This window comes from Esox lucius, chromosome 13 (assembly GCF_011004845.1).
Source record: "Esox lucius isolate fEsoLuc1 chromosome 13, fEsoLuc1.pri, whole genome shotgun sequence".
NCBI classification, from domain to species: Eukaryota; Metazoa; Chordata; class Actinopteri; order Esociformes; family Esocidae; genus Esox; species Esox lucius.
The window spans coordinates 37,962,003-37,981,431 of NC_047581.1; the positions used below are offsets into that span (position 1 = coordinate 37,962,003).

The following is a 19,429-nucleotide window of genomic DNA, read 5'->3' on the forward strand; positions in this document are numbered from 1 at the left end:
AGACAAAGAGCTGTCATTGGAGGTCAATGGTCAACTTTAAAAGCTGCGTTAGACGTTCATTATATAAAATTTACATGGCATGTACCAGAATCGTTAAGGGTTTGCCAGTGCTGTGTTTTAGCTGAGGCAGAACATTTGTTTTTAGCTAATTGCATTATGGGGGGAGAGCAATATAACCAGATGACGCTCCATTCGCGCTGGCATTGCCCTGCTCTCCCTGAGTGGGAAAGTTGCATGTATAGAGAGACAGTCCAACAATAACTTCAAGCAATTTATGAACTTAAACAAATTCAAAATATTTGTAGTCATTCCCCTATACCCCAAAACTAAGCCATAAGCCTTTTAAAAAGTCAGCAATTGCAAAATCTTTTCATATTTCAGGAGAATTCCCGTCCTGAAAATGAAAGAAAATGAGCACAAACAGAGACACACACAGACACACCGATGAAAGTGCTGTACCTTGTACTCCTCTCCAGCAGAGATGCAGGGGTTGGGAACACACTGGGGACAGCAGTGGCCTGGCTGGATCACCAGGTTCTCACGCTGTTGAAGAGAGGTACACAAATGGACGCTTCAGAGCGTGTGTGTGTGTGTGTGTGTGTGTGTGTAGCTGTGACAGTCCTACTAACCAGTTTACATGCGACAGGCGGACATTCTGCGGTGGAGCACTGAGGTTGACCATCGGCACACACACACTTGGAACACACAGTGGGCTTCCACTCCTCCCCATCCCTGTAGACAAGACCCTCCCAGGAACAGGAAGCTGTGGACACACACACACACACACACACACACAGTAATGACACACACACACACACAGTAATGACACACACACACACACACACACACAGTAATGACACACACACACACACACAGTAATGACACACACACACACACACACACAGTAATGACACACACACACACACACACACAGTAATGACACACACACACACACACACACACACAGTAATGACACACACACACACACACACACAGTAATGACACACACACACACACACACACACACACACAGTAATGACACACACACACACACACACACACACAGTAATGACACACACATACAGGGTAGGAGTAATTATACAGTATATAGTAATAATACAGTATGTAGTAATAATACAGTATATAGTAATAATACAGTATGTAGTAATAATACAGTATATAGTAATAATGCAGTATATAGTAATATTACCGTACATAGTAATAATACAGTATATAGTAATAATACAGTACATAGTAATAATACAGTACATAGTAATAATACAGTACATAGTAATAATACAGTACATAGAAATACAACCCCGTTTCCAAAACAGTTGGGATGCTGTGTAAAATGTAAAGAAAAACAGAAAGCAATGATGCGCATATCATTTTAATCCTAAATTCAGTAGAAAATAGTACAAAGACAACATTTCATATGCAGAAACTGAGAAATGTTGGTGATGGTATGGGGGCGCATTAGTGCACATGGCATGGGTGACATGCACATCTGTGAAGGCACCATAAATGCTGAACAATATATACATGTTGCAACATACACTGCCATCAAGATGTCTTTTTCAAGCTTATTTCAGCAAGAGAGGGTTTTCTGCTCGTATTACAATAACATGGCTCCGTAGTAAAAGAGTCTGGGTGCTAAACTGGTCTGCATGCAGTCCAGACCTGTCATCCATCAAAAACATTTAGTCATTATGAAATGAAATAATGACAGGGAAGACCACGAACTGTTGAGCAGCTGAAATCCTAGATCAAGCAAGAATGGGAATACATTTCACTTTGAGAACTACAGATGTTGCTGGCATCAAATTAAAAAAGGGCAAGTATATTTCCAAAAACAATAACATTTCTCAGGTTTAACATCTGACATGTTGTCTTTGTACTATTTTCAATTAAATATAGGGAGAAATTATTTGCACATGATTGAATTATGTTATTATTTGCATTTCATGCAGCGTCCCAACATTTTTGGAAACAGTTTATATTACAGTATATAGTAATATTACCGTATATAGTAATTCAGTGTACAGTAATATTACAATATATAGTAATAATGCAGTATATAGTAATATTACAGTATATTGTAATATTACTGTATTTAGCAATATTACGGTATGAAGTAATAATACAATATATATAAATATTACAATGTAAAATAATAAAACAGTATATAGTAATATTATTGTATATAGAAATAATAAAGTATACAGTAATAAAACACACAGCCTAAATATCTGCCTGGGTATTATAGTAATTTAGAAACTAGGTACACACCCAAGAAAGTTATCTTTTAGTTTTACATATTTGGACATACGGATGTGTAAATCTCACTTAAACACCCCTGATATGACTTAATCATCATGAATTCAACATAAATCAACAGATATGCATTTTGATAATGCAGAAAAAGTAAATTCATGATGCTTCAAAGCTGATGTAGTCCCCTTTGTCTGAAATTACTTAATGGAGCCGAATCTTACAACTGTCTATCAGTCTCTTACATTGAATCAGAGCAAATGTACTGCCCACTCTTCTTTACAGTACTCCTTCAACTGTGTCATGCCCACAGAATGTCTGGCATGCACAGCCCGCTACAAGACCCCCACAGCATTTCAATAGGATTGAGAGCTGATCATTGACATGGCCATTTCATCACCGTTCATTTATTCTATTTCAACCATTCGGTTGTAGATTTGTTAGGGTGTTTTGGATCATTGTCCTGTTGCAAGGTTCAGCTTTTTGACAGATGGCTTCACATTCGCCTCAGAGTTCTCTGGAACAATATGGAATTTATGCTTGATTCAGCTACGTCAAGTTGGCCAGGCCCTGAGGCAGAAAAGCAGCCCCAAACCACAATACCACCACCTCTATGCTCTACAGTTAGTATGAGGTTCTTCTGTTCGAAGACAGAGTTTCATTTTCACCAAACATGGCATCTGTTCCAGTAGTTGTACCAAGGTCGTCTTGCAGATGTCAGTCATTTTTTTATATTCTTTTTCATAACCAGAGGCTTCTTCCACCTAGAGCTCCCATGTAGACCAAGTTTGTGGAGTCTTATTCTGACAGTTGGCTCATGCACTTTAACATTGATTGTGGGAAAATGTTGGAGAGACATTGACGTTACCCTCTGGCTCTTTAGACATCTATAAGGCAACTTCAGGCCTGAATTTGGTGGGACATGTCCTATGTAGATTGCCAGTGATCTGGAACTTTGTCCATATGTAGATGACCCGTCGGACAGTGGACATGTCTCTGTAGCTCTCATCACACTCAGGGGCATCAATCATGTTTCTTATGAGGATATGGACAGACGGAGTTCATCAACAGTGCAAATGGAATCAGAAATACTTAAGCCAATATTTGTAATAGCATTTCTTAGGTTAATACAGTGGGGAGGACAAGTATTTGATACACTGCCGATTTTGCAGGTTTTCCCACTTACAAAGCATAGGTACACTTCAACTGTAAGTGACGGAATAAAAAAAATAAATCCAGAAAATCACATTGTATGGTTTTTAAGTAATTAATTTGCATTTTATTGCATGAAATAAGTATTTGATACATCAGAAAAGCAGAACTTAATATTTGGTACTGAAACATTTGTTTGCAATAACACAGATCATACGTTTCCTGTAGTTCTTGAACATGTTTGCACATGCTGCAGCAGAGATTTTGGCCCACTCCTCAATACAGACCTTCTCCAGATCCTTCAGGTTTCGGGGCTGTCGCTGGGCAATAAGGACTTTCAGCTCCCTCCAAAGATTTTCTATTGAGTTCAGGTCTGGAGACTGGCTAGGCCACTCCAGGACCATGAGATGCTTCTTACGGAACCACTCCTTAGTTGCCCTGGCTGTGTGGGAGATTGACCATCATGTTGAACTTCTTCCATTTTCTAATAATTGCGCCAATAGTTGTTGCCTTCTCACCAAGCTGCTTGCCTATTGTCCTGTAGCCCATCCCAGCCTTGTGCAGGTCTACAATTTTATCCCTGATGTCCTTACACAGCTCTCTGGTCTTGGCCATTGTAGAGAGGTTGGAGTCTGTTTGATTGAGTGTGTAGACAGTTGTCTTTTATACAGGTAACAAGTTCAAACAGGTGCAGTTAATACAGGTAATGAGTGGAGAACAGGAGGGCTTCTTAAAGAAAAACTAACAGGTCTGTGAGAGCCGGAATTCTTACAGGTTGGTAGGTGATCAAAAACTTATGTCATGCAATAAAATGCAAATTAATTATGAAAAAATCATACAATGCGGTCACAGTTGAAGTGTACCTATGATAAAAATTACAGACCTCTACATGCTTTGTAAGTAGGAAAAACCTGCAAAATCGGCAGTGTATTAAATACTTGCCCCACTGTATGTGGCATGTAGCATATACTTATCTTATGCTACATTAGCAGATAGTCCTGTGAAGACGCTAGCACCAGCTCACTCAAGAACCACAGTGCCGACAAAATTAAACCCAGCTCTTTGAATGTAGGCCACGTCTTGTCAAGTTACAGATACAAAGTCAGCCAGGCAATGATGGTGGAAAGAACTTCAACTTGAAGTTGTGCTGAAAGCTCTAAAGGAGGCAGCATTAGGATTTGCTGCAAAGAGAATTCCTAGTTCAGATGCTAGCAATACAGCTAGCTACATAGCAGCCTAGCATAGTGCTGGAGGGCACACCACAGGCAGCATATGTATAATAGAACTGACAGAGATCCGCTAACCTGAAGGAACCTCCACCCCCAGGCAACTTCTCCAACAGACTGAGCAGAGCAAGTTTTCCCAAGAAGGCTAACATCGAATTTAGTTCTATACTAGATGGGTGAAGAATAAACTGTTGAGTCACAAGCTGTTGATTTAATTTTTCTTTTTCTTTTCTTTCATTTAAAGAAAGTATGGGAAGGCCTTGTCGGGATGATTATGGGAAGGCCTAGTCAGGATGAGTATGGGGAGGCCTAGTCGGGATGAGTATGGGAAGGCCTAGTCGGGATGAGTTTGGGAAGGCCTATTCGGGATGAGTTTGGGAAGGCCTAGTCGGGATGAGTTTGGGAAGGCCTCGTCGGGAGGAGTATGGAATGCCCTTGTCGGGATGAGTATGAAAAGGCCTAGTCGGGATGGTTATGGGAAGGACAAGTCGGAATGAGTATGGGAAGGCCACATTGGCATGAAACCTACCTCCATTGTGGGCACACTTGGGGCAGCAGTCTCCAGCAGGGATAAAGGGGGTCCGGTCTGAGGGGCAGCTGAGAGGGGGGCACGGTCTTGGTCCACAGGACACACTCCCCTCAGAACACAAACACAGCTGACACTGTGAAGCAGCCCACTGACTGTCATGCTATGGAGTGAATATGGAAATAAACAGAGGGATAAAAGAGAGAGAGGATGGTGTGAAAGAATACAGAGAGAGAGAAATACAAATCAATGATATCCGTATTCTAGAACTCCTCTTCTTTAGTGAGTCTGTTCCCAATGGTCCAACCCTAAATAAATGACTGACACAACCTTCAATAAATAACAACATTGATCACTATTTTATCCATGCAGCACATATCTACCCTGTTACCAACCAACTACATTTTCACACATTCCTCTACCCCAAACCGGAAATATAGCTAAGACTTGAAAGAAGCCCCAGGCAAACCTCCTGAAAACACAAGTCTGCCTCGTCAATGGGCCTTGTTAAAGTGGGGAAGACATAGGAGCCCTCAGAGCCACTAACAGAACCCAAACACAGGGTCAGAGGGGCTGGTTCTACCTAAAAAGACGCTTTCCTACCAACCAGCTCGGTGGGAGACCGACAGAAGAGGTGAATGAGAAAGCCTTCCATCTTCATTCTGGGCTAACACTGTATTCCACCTTCCATCTTCATTCTGGACTAACACTGTATTCCACCTTCCATCTTCATTCTGGACTAACACTGTATTCCACCTCCTGTCTTCATTCTTATGGACACACACACAGACCCTTCACACTCACCTCACACACAGACCCTTCACACTCACCCCATACACAGATCCTTCACACTCTCCCCATACACAGACCCTTCACACTCACCCCATACACAGACACTTCACACTCACCTCACACACAGACCCTTCACACTCACCTCACACACAGACCCTTCACACTCACCCCATACACAGATCCTTCACACTCTCCCCATACACAGACCCTTCACACTCACCCCATACACAGATCCTTCACACTCACCTCACACAAAGACCCTTCACACTCACCCCATACACAGACCCTTCACACTCACCCCATACACAGATCCTTCACACTCACCCCATACACAGACCCTTCACACTCACCCCACACAAAGACCCTTCACACTCACCCCATACACAGACCCTTCACACTCACCCCATACACAGACCCTTCACACTCACCCCATACACAGATCCTTCACACTCACCCCACACAAAGACCCTTCACACTCACCCCATACACAGACCCTTCACACTCACCCCATACACAGATCCTTCACACTCACCCCATACACAGATCCTTCACACTCACCCCACACAAAGACCCTTCACACTCACCCCACACACAGACCCTTCACACTCACCCCATACACAGACCCTTCACACTCACCCCATACACAGATCCTTCACACTCACCCCATACACAGATCCTTCACACTCACCCCATACACAGATCCTTCACACTCACCCCATACACAGATCCTTCACACTCACCTCACACACAGACCCTTCACACTCACCTCACACACAGACCCTTCACACTCACCCCACACACAGACCCTTCACACTCACCCCACACACACCCTTCACACTCACCCCACACACACCCTTCACACTCACCCCACACACACCCTTCACACTCACCCCATACACAGATCCTTCACACTCACCCCATACACAGATCCTTCACACTCACCCCACACAAAGACCCTTCACACTCACCCCACACACAGACCCTTCACACTCACCCCATACACAGACCCTTCACACTCACCCCATATACAGACCCTTCACACTCACCCCATACACAGACCCTTCACACTCACCCCATGCACAGATCCTTCACACTCACCCCATACACAGATCCTTCACACTCACCCCACACAAAGACCCTTCACACTCACCCCACACACAGACCCTTCACACTCACCCCATACACAGACCCTTCACACTCACCCCACACACACCCTTCACACTCACCCCATACACAGACCCTTCACACTCACCCCATACACAGACCCTTCATGCTGGCAGGAGCCGTGGGATGACAGCAGGCACTCTGGACAGCACTGGTTAGGAGGGATCCTTAGTCGCTCTCCCTGAAGAAACAAACCACAGGGGGAATAAGGTGTTAGTCCAGATGAATGAAGACAGAAGGGGGAATATGGTGTTACTCCAGAAGAATGAAGACAGAAGATGGAACACAGTGTTAGTCCATAAGAATGAAGACAGAAGGGGGAATACAGGAAGAACCCCAGGATGGACAACACATTAATAGTCAGCATGTGGAAATGAATGACTACAGGGCAAGACGCTCCACAGAGATTGATAGGGCTGTGTAAAAAGATCAATTTGGATTTTTTCTGATTAATTGGGATTCTTGTTTGGAAAATCTGAAATCGATTCTTAAAGTGCAGAAATCAATTTTATGAATCAATGAATTTTCTCTTAGGAGGTATTAAATGCGTGGGAGTTTAGAGCGAAGGAAACAGCTATTGTGGCAGACAATGCTGATAACATGATACATGCTTTGGCATTGATGGACCTGCTTCAGGTTGGCTGTCGCAAACACACTGAACTTACACTTGCAGCCTTTTCTCAAACTCCCAGGGGAGTTTTCCCAGGGGAGATCACACGTTGCTTGGCTGGGTGAAGCATATTGTAACCTTTTTTCACCCTAGCACTACGGCCAACCATACTACAACCTTTTATCACCGTAGCACTACGGCCAACCATATTGCAACCTTTTTTTTATTTGTAAAAAGCTATTTATTTTGGTTATATTTTTTTGTATATTAAAATATTGTAATGCTTTTGGCATGTTCATTCAAGTTTAACATTAATCTTAAGTAATTTACCATGCTATACAAGCTAGAAGGTTCTCTGTGAAGGTCATGGTCTTCAGTCTCTGAGAATCTCTCTCATAAACAATATTGGTATTGTAATTATCACTATATCCAAATTATATGAAAGTAAAATCTTAATCGAATTGGGACCTTGTAAATTATATTTGAATCTAATCTGGAAATTGGACAATGCCCAGCCCTTCTGTTTAATGTTCAGATACTCAAAACATCACGGAGAACAGGATGCATCATAAACTCTCTGTACCGTGTTGGGGGGAGTAGAGCTGTTATAAGACAGGGTTTGATGGAGGAGAAGGGGAAAGGGCAGAGGAGGACCTGGGGTGTGGTGGACAGGAGGACTGACTTCCAGTGAAGTGTACTTAATTAGGCATTGATTGTTGCCTGAGGGGAGCGAGGACAGGGGATGACAGTGACGTCTACATTAAACAAACAGGCGGCAGAACAGGGTGCCAAAGTGTAAGACATGCTCCTATTGGAGGGTTAATTCACTCATCCATCTAGGGATGTCTTAACTGAGGGCTCCTTACCTTCTGGTAGTTACACAGGGGGTTGGGGCAGATGACAGGTCTACAGATGGTGATGTCACTGTAGCAGCTACACTCTCTGCACGACTCCGGCCTCCACGACGTGTTGTTCTGGAAACAAGAAAACACAAGCACGACTTCAACATTTAACAACTCACAGGTAAGTAACACTTCAGGTATAACATACCTCAGTCAGTTGAATACAGAGTAGGCTGACTAAAATACACATCGTCTGTCATTACAGAAAAATGACAATCTTCCTATTGGTCCTCCTGTGATTCCTCATTTGCATGAAACAATTGCTGAAGCCAGGCTTCTAATGCCCGGTAAACACAACTTCTGTCGGCTCCTTTTGTCATCTCACCAGGACACTCCCCCAGTGGTACATGTATTGACAACCCACGAAGTTGTCCAATAACAGAGCTAAAAGAAGACATTTCAAACTAGGAGCCTGGGGCTTCCTTAATACGGCTAAAAGATGTATCCCACTAAGATCCCGGGGCTTCCTTTGATGCTGAGAAAAACAGTGGTGGATGTTGTCGTCTTCAAACACTGTCAGACATAGGAAGAAAAAATTATTTATTTTAAGAAAAGGACTAAGTGAGCATCTGAAAACTCTGTTCCGATAGATCTCTACAGTCCCTGACAGTTTGGAAATGCCCTTAGGTGTGTGAGCTTTAGTGTGTGAGTGTGTGTGTGTGATGCTGTTTCAACAAATTATTAATAAGTGACTAGTTCTGCAGCCATTCGTCTTAACATTGTTCCCTGCCCCACAAAGACTAACTGTTAACGAAACAGCTACAATATACTGCATCAAAACTCTGCTAATCTCCCTTTTGCGAAGTGAAAGTGAAGGGTCTTCCGAGAACAATCACCCTAAATCGACTGCCCTCCACTGGTCCTTGCTACAACTCCTCCAGATTCCACCCTCCTCTGCTCCTGACCTTGCTACAGGCCATGGGGAAAGACACAGTCCTGACTCCTCCAGACACCCCTCTTCTGATCCTCCTGTCCTTGCCTTAGACCATTCTCTCAGACACCGTCCCAACTCCTGATACCCCCTCCCCCACGGTCATACCTCAGCCAACTAGACAGGCAGTAAATACAGGACCAAGGACCGCTGTCGCCAAGACAACACACACACGCAAACACACACGGAAAAGGACCTGTCCTCAACGACAGGAGCTAAAAAGCTGGCAAACGTGTCAGAGAAAAGAACAGTCCTCAGTCAACATACAGTACAAGTAAAACATGTCAGAGAAAAGAACAGTCCACAGATCAGTCAACATACAGCACAAGTAAAAAGCTTGGACACACTTACCCACACACTCGAATGGGTAAGCATGTCCAAACGTTTGACTGCCACCATGTGTGTGTGTTTGGTGAGGGGAGGTAGGGCAGGCTAGTGATGACAGTGGCATGTTGCAGCATCTCCCCTTCAGAAGATACACAGACAACACGTGAGACCTCTGGTTTCAGTTTCTGGCAAATGATTTAGGAAGAGACCCCCCACCCCCCCACGCACACATCCGGGTGACAAGTCACTGTAACCAAATAAATCAAACAGCCCCTGGCATCACCAGCTGCTTAAAGCATGAAAATGAATTAAGGACCAAAAAAAATATGAACGTCACCAATGTGTCGACATATTGGGACACAAACCCGACCTAGATTCTGCTGGTATTTGAAATCATCAACGTTTCTAGATTGGACTTCTTTGGTGCAGAGATAACCCACCAAGGAAGATAATTATCTTCAATGTCATTCAGGGAACAATGGAACACTCACTAAAATCCAAACCTGAGTCATTGCATGAACTCCAGACAAGTTAAAGGTACCTGCTGTGGCATTGATGGACCTGCTTCAGGTTGGCTGTTTCGCAAACACACTGAACTACACTGAAGTATTTCAAAGATACAAACATTCTAAAATACTTTTAGAACCCAATATTCTCCACATAACAGCCAGAGCAGGGTGAGGGACTAGAACCCAATGTTCTCCACATAACAGCCAGAACAGGGTGAGAGACTAGAATCCAATGTTCTCCACATAACAGCCAGAGCAGGGTGAGGGACTAGAACCCAATGTTCTCCACATAACACCCAGAGCAGGGTGAGGGACTAGAACCCAATGTTCTCCACATAACAGCCAGAGCAGGGTGAGGGACTAGAATCCAATGTTCTCCACATAACAGCCAGAGCAGAATGAGGGACTGTCTCACACACTTCCATGTCCTGTCATCAACTTGTCGCTTTAGAAGTGAGTGGAATGTACATCTCGCCTTTCTGGGTCGAAGGAAGTAGCTATATGGGAGGATATGAAATGTGACATCCAATCCAAAGGACAGAAATTCAGCAGCGGTGTTCAGTGAGCGACATCCAGGGACATGTCTTTGTGAAGAGCTAATTCTTTCAGTCCATGAGTCTACAGTATCAAACAACAAGTCTGTCACAGCTGTGGGGAAAACTACGGCACATCAAAGCGTCATGAAATGGGCTTGTACTGTTTCACTGAGGACACTGACTGACAGATCCTATGTTTAGATTCCATCATGAATTCCTAAAGGAACACCTGCTGAATAGGATTGTAAAGTAATGTAGTTCTCCATTCAGAGAAGGAGACTGAACCAAACCTCACAAAACTCCACACAAAAAAAAGTGCCACCCCAGAAATGACTAGGTAAAAGGGTCCAGTGTTGCCCTGTTACCTTAACATCTATAACCTTCATACCCAAACTAATTTCAGCACTAACGGCTAATCCTAAAAATAACCGCTGATGCCAAACAATTGCCCCAATTAACACTGAATTAACGCTGTGCCCATGCATAAGTCTTTCCATAACTCTAACCTGATATAATGGTGATCTGCCAAAAGACCTTGGAGGGGCCTATTTCGCAGGTTTAACTATGTTAGTGGAGAATTGTGTGTATGTACACATAGGAATACCCACACACATAACCACCAGCACCAAGTCATTTCTGTTTGTTAATAGATCAAACTCTTGTCCTGAACATATGTGTTCCTATCTATTGTTTAAATATCCACTGTAACACAAGTCTTAAAAGTCAAGTTGAACATTAGATGTTGTCGTCATAATAACAGCACGTTGTAACAGCAGCAAATATGACATACTAGCGCAGAACTAGTCATTTGAAAAAATACAGGGAAACAAACAAACATGATCATAAAACAACTTGCTGGAAGTGGAATAATCAGATTGCCGGTGAGTGTTGGAAAGACAAACCTATTAAGCATTTCACTCATGTTCAGCAAGTTGGCCTTTAACAGAAAAAACTATACATAATATAGGAAACAGTAGCCTTTAATAAAACCATCAATACATGATATAGGAATCAGTAGCCTTTAATAAAACCATCGATACATGATATAGGAATCAGTAGCCTTTAATAAAACCATCAATACATGATATAGGAATCAGTAGCCTTTAATAAAACCATCAATACATGATATAGGAAACAAACGCCCCATAGCAGAATGTATGTTGCATGTAAAAACTGAAAGTTCTACGTTATTTTACTGTTGGGGATCCCAACGTGGAGACTGGAGACACTGCTCACTGCAACTCTTTGTCAACATGCATTAACCAGCACAGTAGAGCCGACCAGTCACCAACCAACCAGAGTAGAATTCACTCCAAGAGCCCAAAACGCACCCAATTCCATATTTGGACTCAACTTTAGACCAGGGCACTATTCCATATATAGTACTTCACTTTAGCCCAGGGCACTATTCCTTATATAGTACTCCACTTTAGACCAGGGCTGTATTCCCTATATAGTACACTACTTTATAGGACACACACTTTCCCTATCGCTCTTTTCCCTGTTCTTTATTTATCTGACAGTCTCTCTCCTTCAGTCTCATTTTCACTCTTTCACTCCCTCTCTAACTGCCAGTGTCTTAGTCTCTCTCCCTCCATCTCGGCCTCGCTCTACCAGACAGCGGTGATTGCAGTGGTACCCCTCCGATCATAAGGTCCCCCAGGGACCAGTCCCTGACTCCGTTGATTAGATATGGCTCATTGAATGCCCTAGAGAAGGTCCTCCGCTAGAGTGGGTTTGATTGGCCATAACCCACATCAGCAAAAACCAGGTCGTCCCAATTCCTCCTTTTATCCCTCATGAAATTCATAAAGCCACTATGTTCATATAGCAAACATACAAAGGGACTTTCAAATGACTGTATTTGATGGGTACTTGAAGCGGTAAGCGACCGGTAATATTCCAAGTGGCATTTTCAATTAATGTCTGGTTCAATAACAGTTCAGTTCAAACTGAAGACTGGGCTAACCACTGGCACCTCCATTCTGGGGAGAAGGGGAAACATAATGTCTGTCAGTTTCGCTACCCACAATCACCAATTCCCTGTAAGGTGGGAAACTGCTGAGCTGAGGGGCAGTCTGCCAAGTTAGCAAGGCGTGAATGAGCTAAAATTTTGTCTGCCTCATATGGAGGGTGTAAGGGTATGAGAGAGTCGGGAACTGAAGCTATAACTGAGGTAAATTCAACCTATTATAAATCATCCCAACCACCTACATTGTGTCAAAGCATAGCTGACTGCTACAGATCAAACGAAACGACTCTATCTTAAGGATCTTTACTTGATTCCTTTGTTGCCAGAAAAAAACTGCAAAAAAAAAACATGAACAGTATTTCATGTTTATAAGGCTTCTGAATTTCGTGATTTCCACAATGACTTGTGTATTTCACACTTATTTGAAAGCGGGAAATAGACATATTTTAGAACACTGGGCCCTCAGGTGTCCCAGTGATCTAAACCCCTGACTCAGATGTCCCAGGGATCTAAGCCCCTGACTCAGGTGTCCCAGTGGTCTATACCCCTGCCTCAGTTGTCCCAGTGGTCTATACCCCTGCCTCAGTTGTGCCAGTGGTCTATACCCCTGCCTCAGTTGTCATAGTGGTCTATACCCCTGCCTCAGATGTCCCAGTGATCTAAGCCCCTGCCTCAGGTGTCCCAGTGATCTAAGCCCCTGCCTCAGGTGTCCCAGTGATCTAAGCCCCTGCCTCAGGTGTCCCAGTGATCTACGCCCCTGTCTCAGATGTCCCAGGGATCTAAGCCCCTGCCTCAGGTGTCCCAGTGATCTACGACCCTGCCTCAGATGTCCCAGGGATCTAAGCCCCTGCCTCAGGTGTCCCAGAGGTCTAAGCTCCTGCCTCAGTTGTCCCAGTGGTCTATGCCCCTGCCTCAGTTGTCCCAGTGGTCTATACCCCTGCCTCAGTTGTCATAGTGGTCTATACCCCTGCCTCAGATGTCCCAGTGATCTATGCCCCTGCTTCAGATGTCCCAGTGGTCTAAGCCCCTCCCTCAGGTGTCCCAGTGAGCTAAGCCCCTGCCTCAGGTGTCCCAGTGGTCTAAGCCCCTGCCTCAGGTGTCCCAGTGGTCTAAGCCCCTGCCTCAGGTGTCCCAGTGATCTACGCCCCTGCCTCAGGTGTCCCAGTGATCTAAGCCCCTGCCTCAGGTGTCCCAGTGGTCTAAGCCCCTGACTCAGGTGTCCCAGAGGTCTAAGCCCCTGCCTCAGATGTCCCAGAGGTCTATGCCACTGCCTCAGGTGTACTCAAATTCAACTCTGGGTTATTGAGGAAAGTCAGGGATGACAAACTCTGATTGACTAAATTGGTGTTAAACGGTATTACTCACCCGATTAAGATGTTTGTTAGTTGACTCTGTATTAACTAATTCTCTGCAAAGGGTTTTTGCGTAATGGCTGGTGCTTCGTATTTTTCATTGGAAGAATGCACATTTATAATGTCAGGATACCAGAAGTTTAAAGAAAAGTTTGTTGAGAGGCTTGTTGGCTGGGCATTGCTGACAGAGCAAATTGTGTTGTGTTCAATTGAGTTGTGTTCTTGCCATATGTTCTCTATTTTGTCTTACGAACTATTTTTATTTGTAATATGATTAAGATGTAAGGACATGTAAAATATGTGAAAACAATTAGGATAAATCAATTATAGCCCACACATGGGCTACATCTCTGAAATTGACCCGTACTCACTATTAATGAATTTAGATCTACTCCCTAGGCTGTAGGACTACCTGTATGGATTTCATGCTGTTGTGTAGAGAATAACTTCATTCTAACAATCATTTCAGCTGCAACCCCAGTGGAAAGCACACCTGGCAACAATTCAAGATGAAATACAAATATTCTATCAAGTGGTGTTTATTAATAGTTCTCATCATTAATACACAGGTCAGATGTGGTAAGAAAATCAACACCTAATGTCTTCAATAAACGTTTTAAAGCAAAATAATGTAGGCTAGCCTACATGTCAGGTCAAATACCATATGATCAAATACCTGAACATGAATGCTGTGTAATGACTTCCTATAACCCATGTTCTCCCAGAGGCACTCTAATGAGGAAATGCCTACAGTCAATCGCACCAATCACACTCGGGATTCCTATGGAAAAAGTGTCCTGTATATAGGCCCAGCCTACACATAAAAAATAGAACAGGCCTAAATGGCCAGGGAACACAACAAACGCATCAAGCAGTTCAGTAAAAGAAAGCAGCACCTTGCGAAATGCACGGCATACAGTATTCTTGCTCACCGATGGAATACAAGAATCCATGACCCATGTCGATTGGGTCCAACAAGTGTGTCTGCATTTTTGTGGGCGGAAGTGCGTTGTTTATGTTGGGTAACATCGAGTTAAACATGAAGATAGCCTGCTGCGAGCAGTTTAGAGATGCAGAGTAAATTGCCATTAAAGCATATCTCGGGTAAAACGTATTCACCTTTGGTAGTATAGGTTAATCAGGAAGTTACATATGGGTATAGAACTATGCATACACTTTAAGGATGCATCGCGTTTGGGGTGTTGCATGCTCCTACTCGTAGGACAAAACGTGTGCGTTAATCAAACCGGAAACTGTCAATAAATAATCTAATCTCATCCAAAAAGCATTGTCACCAAATAATTGAGTGAATATATTTGAAAATAAATTACATTATTTTTGTAAAAAGTATGGCCTACATAATTATAATTGTAATGTATAAAATGAACAAAAAGTTGCCAGTTACACTGCTCTACACACAATCAAACTATCTATAAAGCTTCAGTAGCTAGGCAGACATACAAGCTGACAAATTCGAAGTTGCTAGCTTAACAAAACATTCAGAACTTTTGTATAGCCAACAGGTTATTGTTACTGACCTGGTAGCTTAAGGATTAAATCTTCCTCCATGCATTTTTTTTGCATTTATGTCTCAATTAATATCGTCAGAAAAATCGAAAAGAGCAGGATACCCGGCAACTGCACACATCAGCCTCACTATTTTTAGATGCGCGTTGCGATATGGATAGGAATTACAACAGAACGTCACGTTTTCGGGACATTCACCTACTGATTGAAGAGCTTCGGCTTTTAGGAGAGGAATTTCGTAGGTACTTTTGTCAGGACGAAGGCCAATACAACTATTTAAGATGGTATAGGACCATGGACCCAAATGGACACCAAGTTGCGCGAATTAATTTGATTAGGTGAACGCTTGATCATTTGGCTTCAGTAAGAAAAATGTAATTGATCTGTAGTGTTTTTATACTGTAACTGAAATTAGGAACTTAAGCAAAGGGCTTGTTATAAAGCCCATGTTATGTAACCTGCTTTCACAATCTTTATTGCATTGAGTTTTCATGAGAAATGGGACTGAGGGATGAAAAGCCTATTAAGTCTTAAAAACATAAGTGTATGTTAGCAAGCCCGCTAGGTAGCCAATAATTGGTAGCCTACGTAGGTAGCTACTTGACACAATATACTCAGAGAAAATTATTCTCTCCATCTCATAAAAACCAGCATGCAACAGCTGTGTAGAATCAATGCGCTCTGAATAATTGCATAGCTGCACAAAATGTTCTGCCATCTTTCTGCTTTGACGCTGTAGGTGTGAACGAGGGATTAGATATATCCAATCAAGAAGACTTCAACAATGTCATCTTTCAAGAGACAAACCGTCAAACCGAAAATATAGCCTGCGAAGTTGGTGAAAATCTTTGGCACAGGTCAGATACAGGACGCTGAGTCTGAATTTGTATTACATTTGTGTGACAAATTCATACTTTACAAACTTTTGATTGTTCAAAGTTTGCTGTATCAATGTACCGGACACAAATGACATTGAAAGCGTTAATGCTAGCCCCGGTAACTTGTAAAATTCAAATCTAGTTATTATTCTTATTTTTATGATTAATATTATTTTTATGTCCCTGACCGCAACCCTAATAAGAAAGTAATGAAGCAAACATTTAAAATATTTAAAGTCTCTCCTTCCATGGCTTTTTGAGGAATACAGAATAACATATGCGCGTGTGTTTGTGTTTGTGCGTGTGTTTGTGTTTGCGCGTGCTTGTTTGTGTGCGTGTGTTTGTGTGCATGCATGCGTGTTCTCTCCAACCCTGATCATAGAGTCTTGACTACGTGAATGTTTTATATATGAGCTTGGTCTTAAAGGCCTGACTGTGCTTTTCCATTAGAACTAGCAAGCAGTGAAACAGAAGTATATTATTAGTTAATCTGCTTCTGTTTGTGGGTGTGTGATCCACATCTATGACCTGATATCTCCAGAAAGAATGTAAAACCTGAAAGATAAGTATTTACAAGGGTTTGTGGCAGGTCCCAGTTAGGGAAAAGGGGTTAGGGAATACTCTCTTTTACTCTCTCTCTTTGCATGATTTTCACAGACTTTAGGTTTGCATTAAATACAGAAAGGTCACTAGTTTTAATGAACATGATGTGAGGTGAAGTGATTTACAATGAGGTTATATTCCAGGCTGTGTTCATTAAAGATGAGGTGTTTTACAGTGCAGTTCTATTCTAGACTGTTCATAAAAATGAGGTGTTTTACAGTGCAGTTCTATTCTATGTTCATTAAAGATGAGGTATTTTACAGTGCAGTTCTATTCTAGACTGTGTTCATTAAAGATGAGGTGTTTTACAGTGCAGTTCTATTCTATGTTCATTAAAGATGAGGTGTTTTACAGTGCAGTTCTATTCTAGACTGTGTTAATTAAAGATGAGGTGTTTTACAGTGCAGTTCTATTCTATGTTCATTAAAGATGAGGTGTTTTACAGTGCAGTTCTATTCTAGACTGTGTTAATTAAAGATGAGGTGTTTTACAGTGCAGTTCTATTCTATGTTCAATAAAGATGAGGTGTTTTACAGTACAGTTCTATTCTAGACTGTTAATTAAAGATGAGGTGTTTTACAGTGCAGTTCTATTCTAGACTGTGTTAATTAAAGATGAGGTGTTTTACAGAGCAGTTATATTCTATGTTCATTAAAGATGAGGTGTTTTACAGTGCAGTTCTATTCTAGACTGTTCATAAAAATGAGGTGTTTTACAGTGCAGTTCTATTCTATGTTCATTAAAGATGAGGTGTTTTACAGTGCAGTTCTATTCAAGACTGTGTTAATTAAAGATGAGGTGTTTTACAGTGCAGTTATATTCTATGTTCATTAAAGATGAGGTATTTTACAGTGCAGTTCTATTCTAGACTGTGTTCTTTAAAGATGAGGTGTTTTACAGTGCAGTTCTATTCTATGTTCATTAAAGATTAGGTGTTTTACAGTGCAGTTCTATTCTAGACTGTTCATTAAAATGAGGTGTTTTACAGTGCAGTTCTATTCTTGACTGTGTTAGTTAAATGTGAAGGGGTTTTACAGTGCAGTTCTATTCCAGACTGTGTTAATTAAACGAGAATGGCTTTTACTGTGCTTTTCTAGTCTACACTGTGTTAAGTAAATGTAAGGGCATTTTACAGTGCTGTTCCATTCTACACTGTTAATTAAATGTGGCGTTTTACAGTGCTGTGTTATTATAGGGCTTTTACTATGCCTTGATTGTGTTAAAGTCAGTTGCTTTACAGTTAACATTCCGGACTGTGTTATTTGGAGGTGAGGTGTTCTACAGTGATGTTCTAGACTTGGTTTATTAAAGGGGATGTGTTTTACAGTGGTGTTCTGGACTGTACTAATTAAAGGGGATGTGTTTTTCTGTGATGTTTCAGAAGGTGTTAATTAAAGGGGAGATGTTTTACAGGGACTTTCTGGTCTGGACAGTGTTAAAAGGGAGGTGTTTTATGGTTCCTTTCCAGGACTGTTAAAAGGGAATCCAGGTCAATGACAAGCTGTTCTGTTTTAATCCAGACAGAATGCAGAACCAAGTGCCTTCAAGCCTCTCCTGCTACTGTGTGGGCGGCTTCTCAAAAGGCATCCTATTCCCTTTGTTGTTGACTACTTCAGAACTGGGCCCTTAGATGTCTGGAAAAATAAGTGCACTTTGTCAAGAGTAGGGTTTCATTTGGACTGCGCTCACAGTGTAATGGTTAATAGCTCAATGCTTCTGGACCGATTTGTGGGAAACAGATTTGCAGTTAATCTTTTGCTAATGGACAGATTTGTCATTAACCTAAGAAATTACAGTTTTAAATGGTACACAGATTCTATGAAAAAGTCAAGTATGTTGTAAATGATCGTGATGTCCCTTCAAAATGCACCAGTATATAACCTGGCCATGTAGCTGGTCTTCTGTGAGAAAACAAAAGGTAAAATCACCAGGAATTCAGTCCAAAAACGTATTTAATTCAGGAAATCTGTTCCTAAGAATTTCCACAAATAAGAGATTTGCATGTTCAAATGACTCAGCCACGCGCACGGCGACTCAGCCACGCGCACGGCGACTCAGCCACGCGCACGGCGACTCAGCCACGCGCACGGCGACTCAGCCACGCGCACGGCGACTCAGCCACGCGCACGGCGACTCAGCCACGCGCACGGC

At 42.3% G+C, this 19,429-nt stretch overlaps 1 protein-coding gene across 4 annotated transcripts in view; it reads right to left on the reverse strand.

Annotated features, from left to right (window-relative positions):
- The window catches only part of fras1 (Fraser extracellular matrix complex subunit 1), a 189,835-nt gene that overhangs the window by 116,662 nt on the left and 53,744 nt on the right, over positions 1–19,429 (reverse strand). For 3 of the 4 annotated variants that reach the window (XM_034296447.1, XM_034296446.1, XM_034296445.1), the window contains exons 3-7: positions 8,608–8,715; positions 7,220–7,312; positions 5,179–5,338; positions 630–763; positions 460–543 (exon numbers count right to left, since the gene is read on the reverse strand). In XM_034296447.1, coding sequence (XP_034152338.1) covers positions 460–543; positions 630–763; positions 5,179–5,338; positions 7,220–7,312; positions 8,608–8,715 — 579 coding nt within the window. Of the gene's footprint in view, positions 1–459; positions 544–629; positions 764–5,178; positions 5,339–6,031; positions 6,045–7,219; positions 7,313–8,607; positions 8,716–19,429 lie in introns of those variants that run through there. The other variant, XM_034296448.1, reaches the window with a different exon arrangement.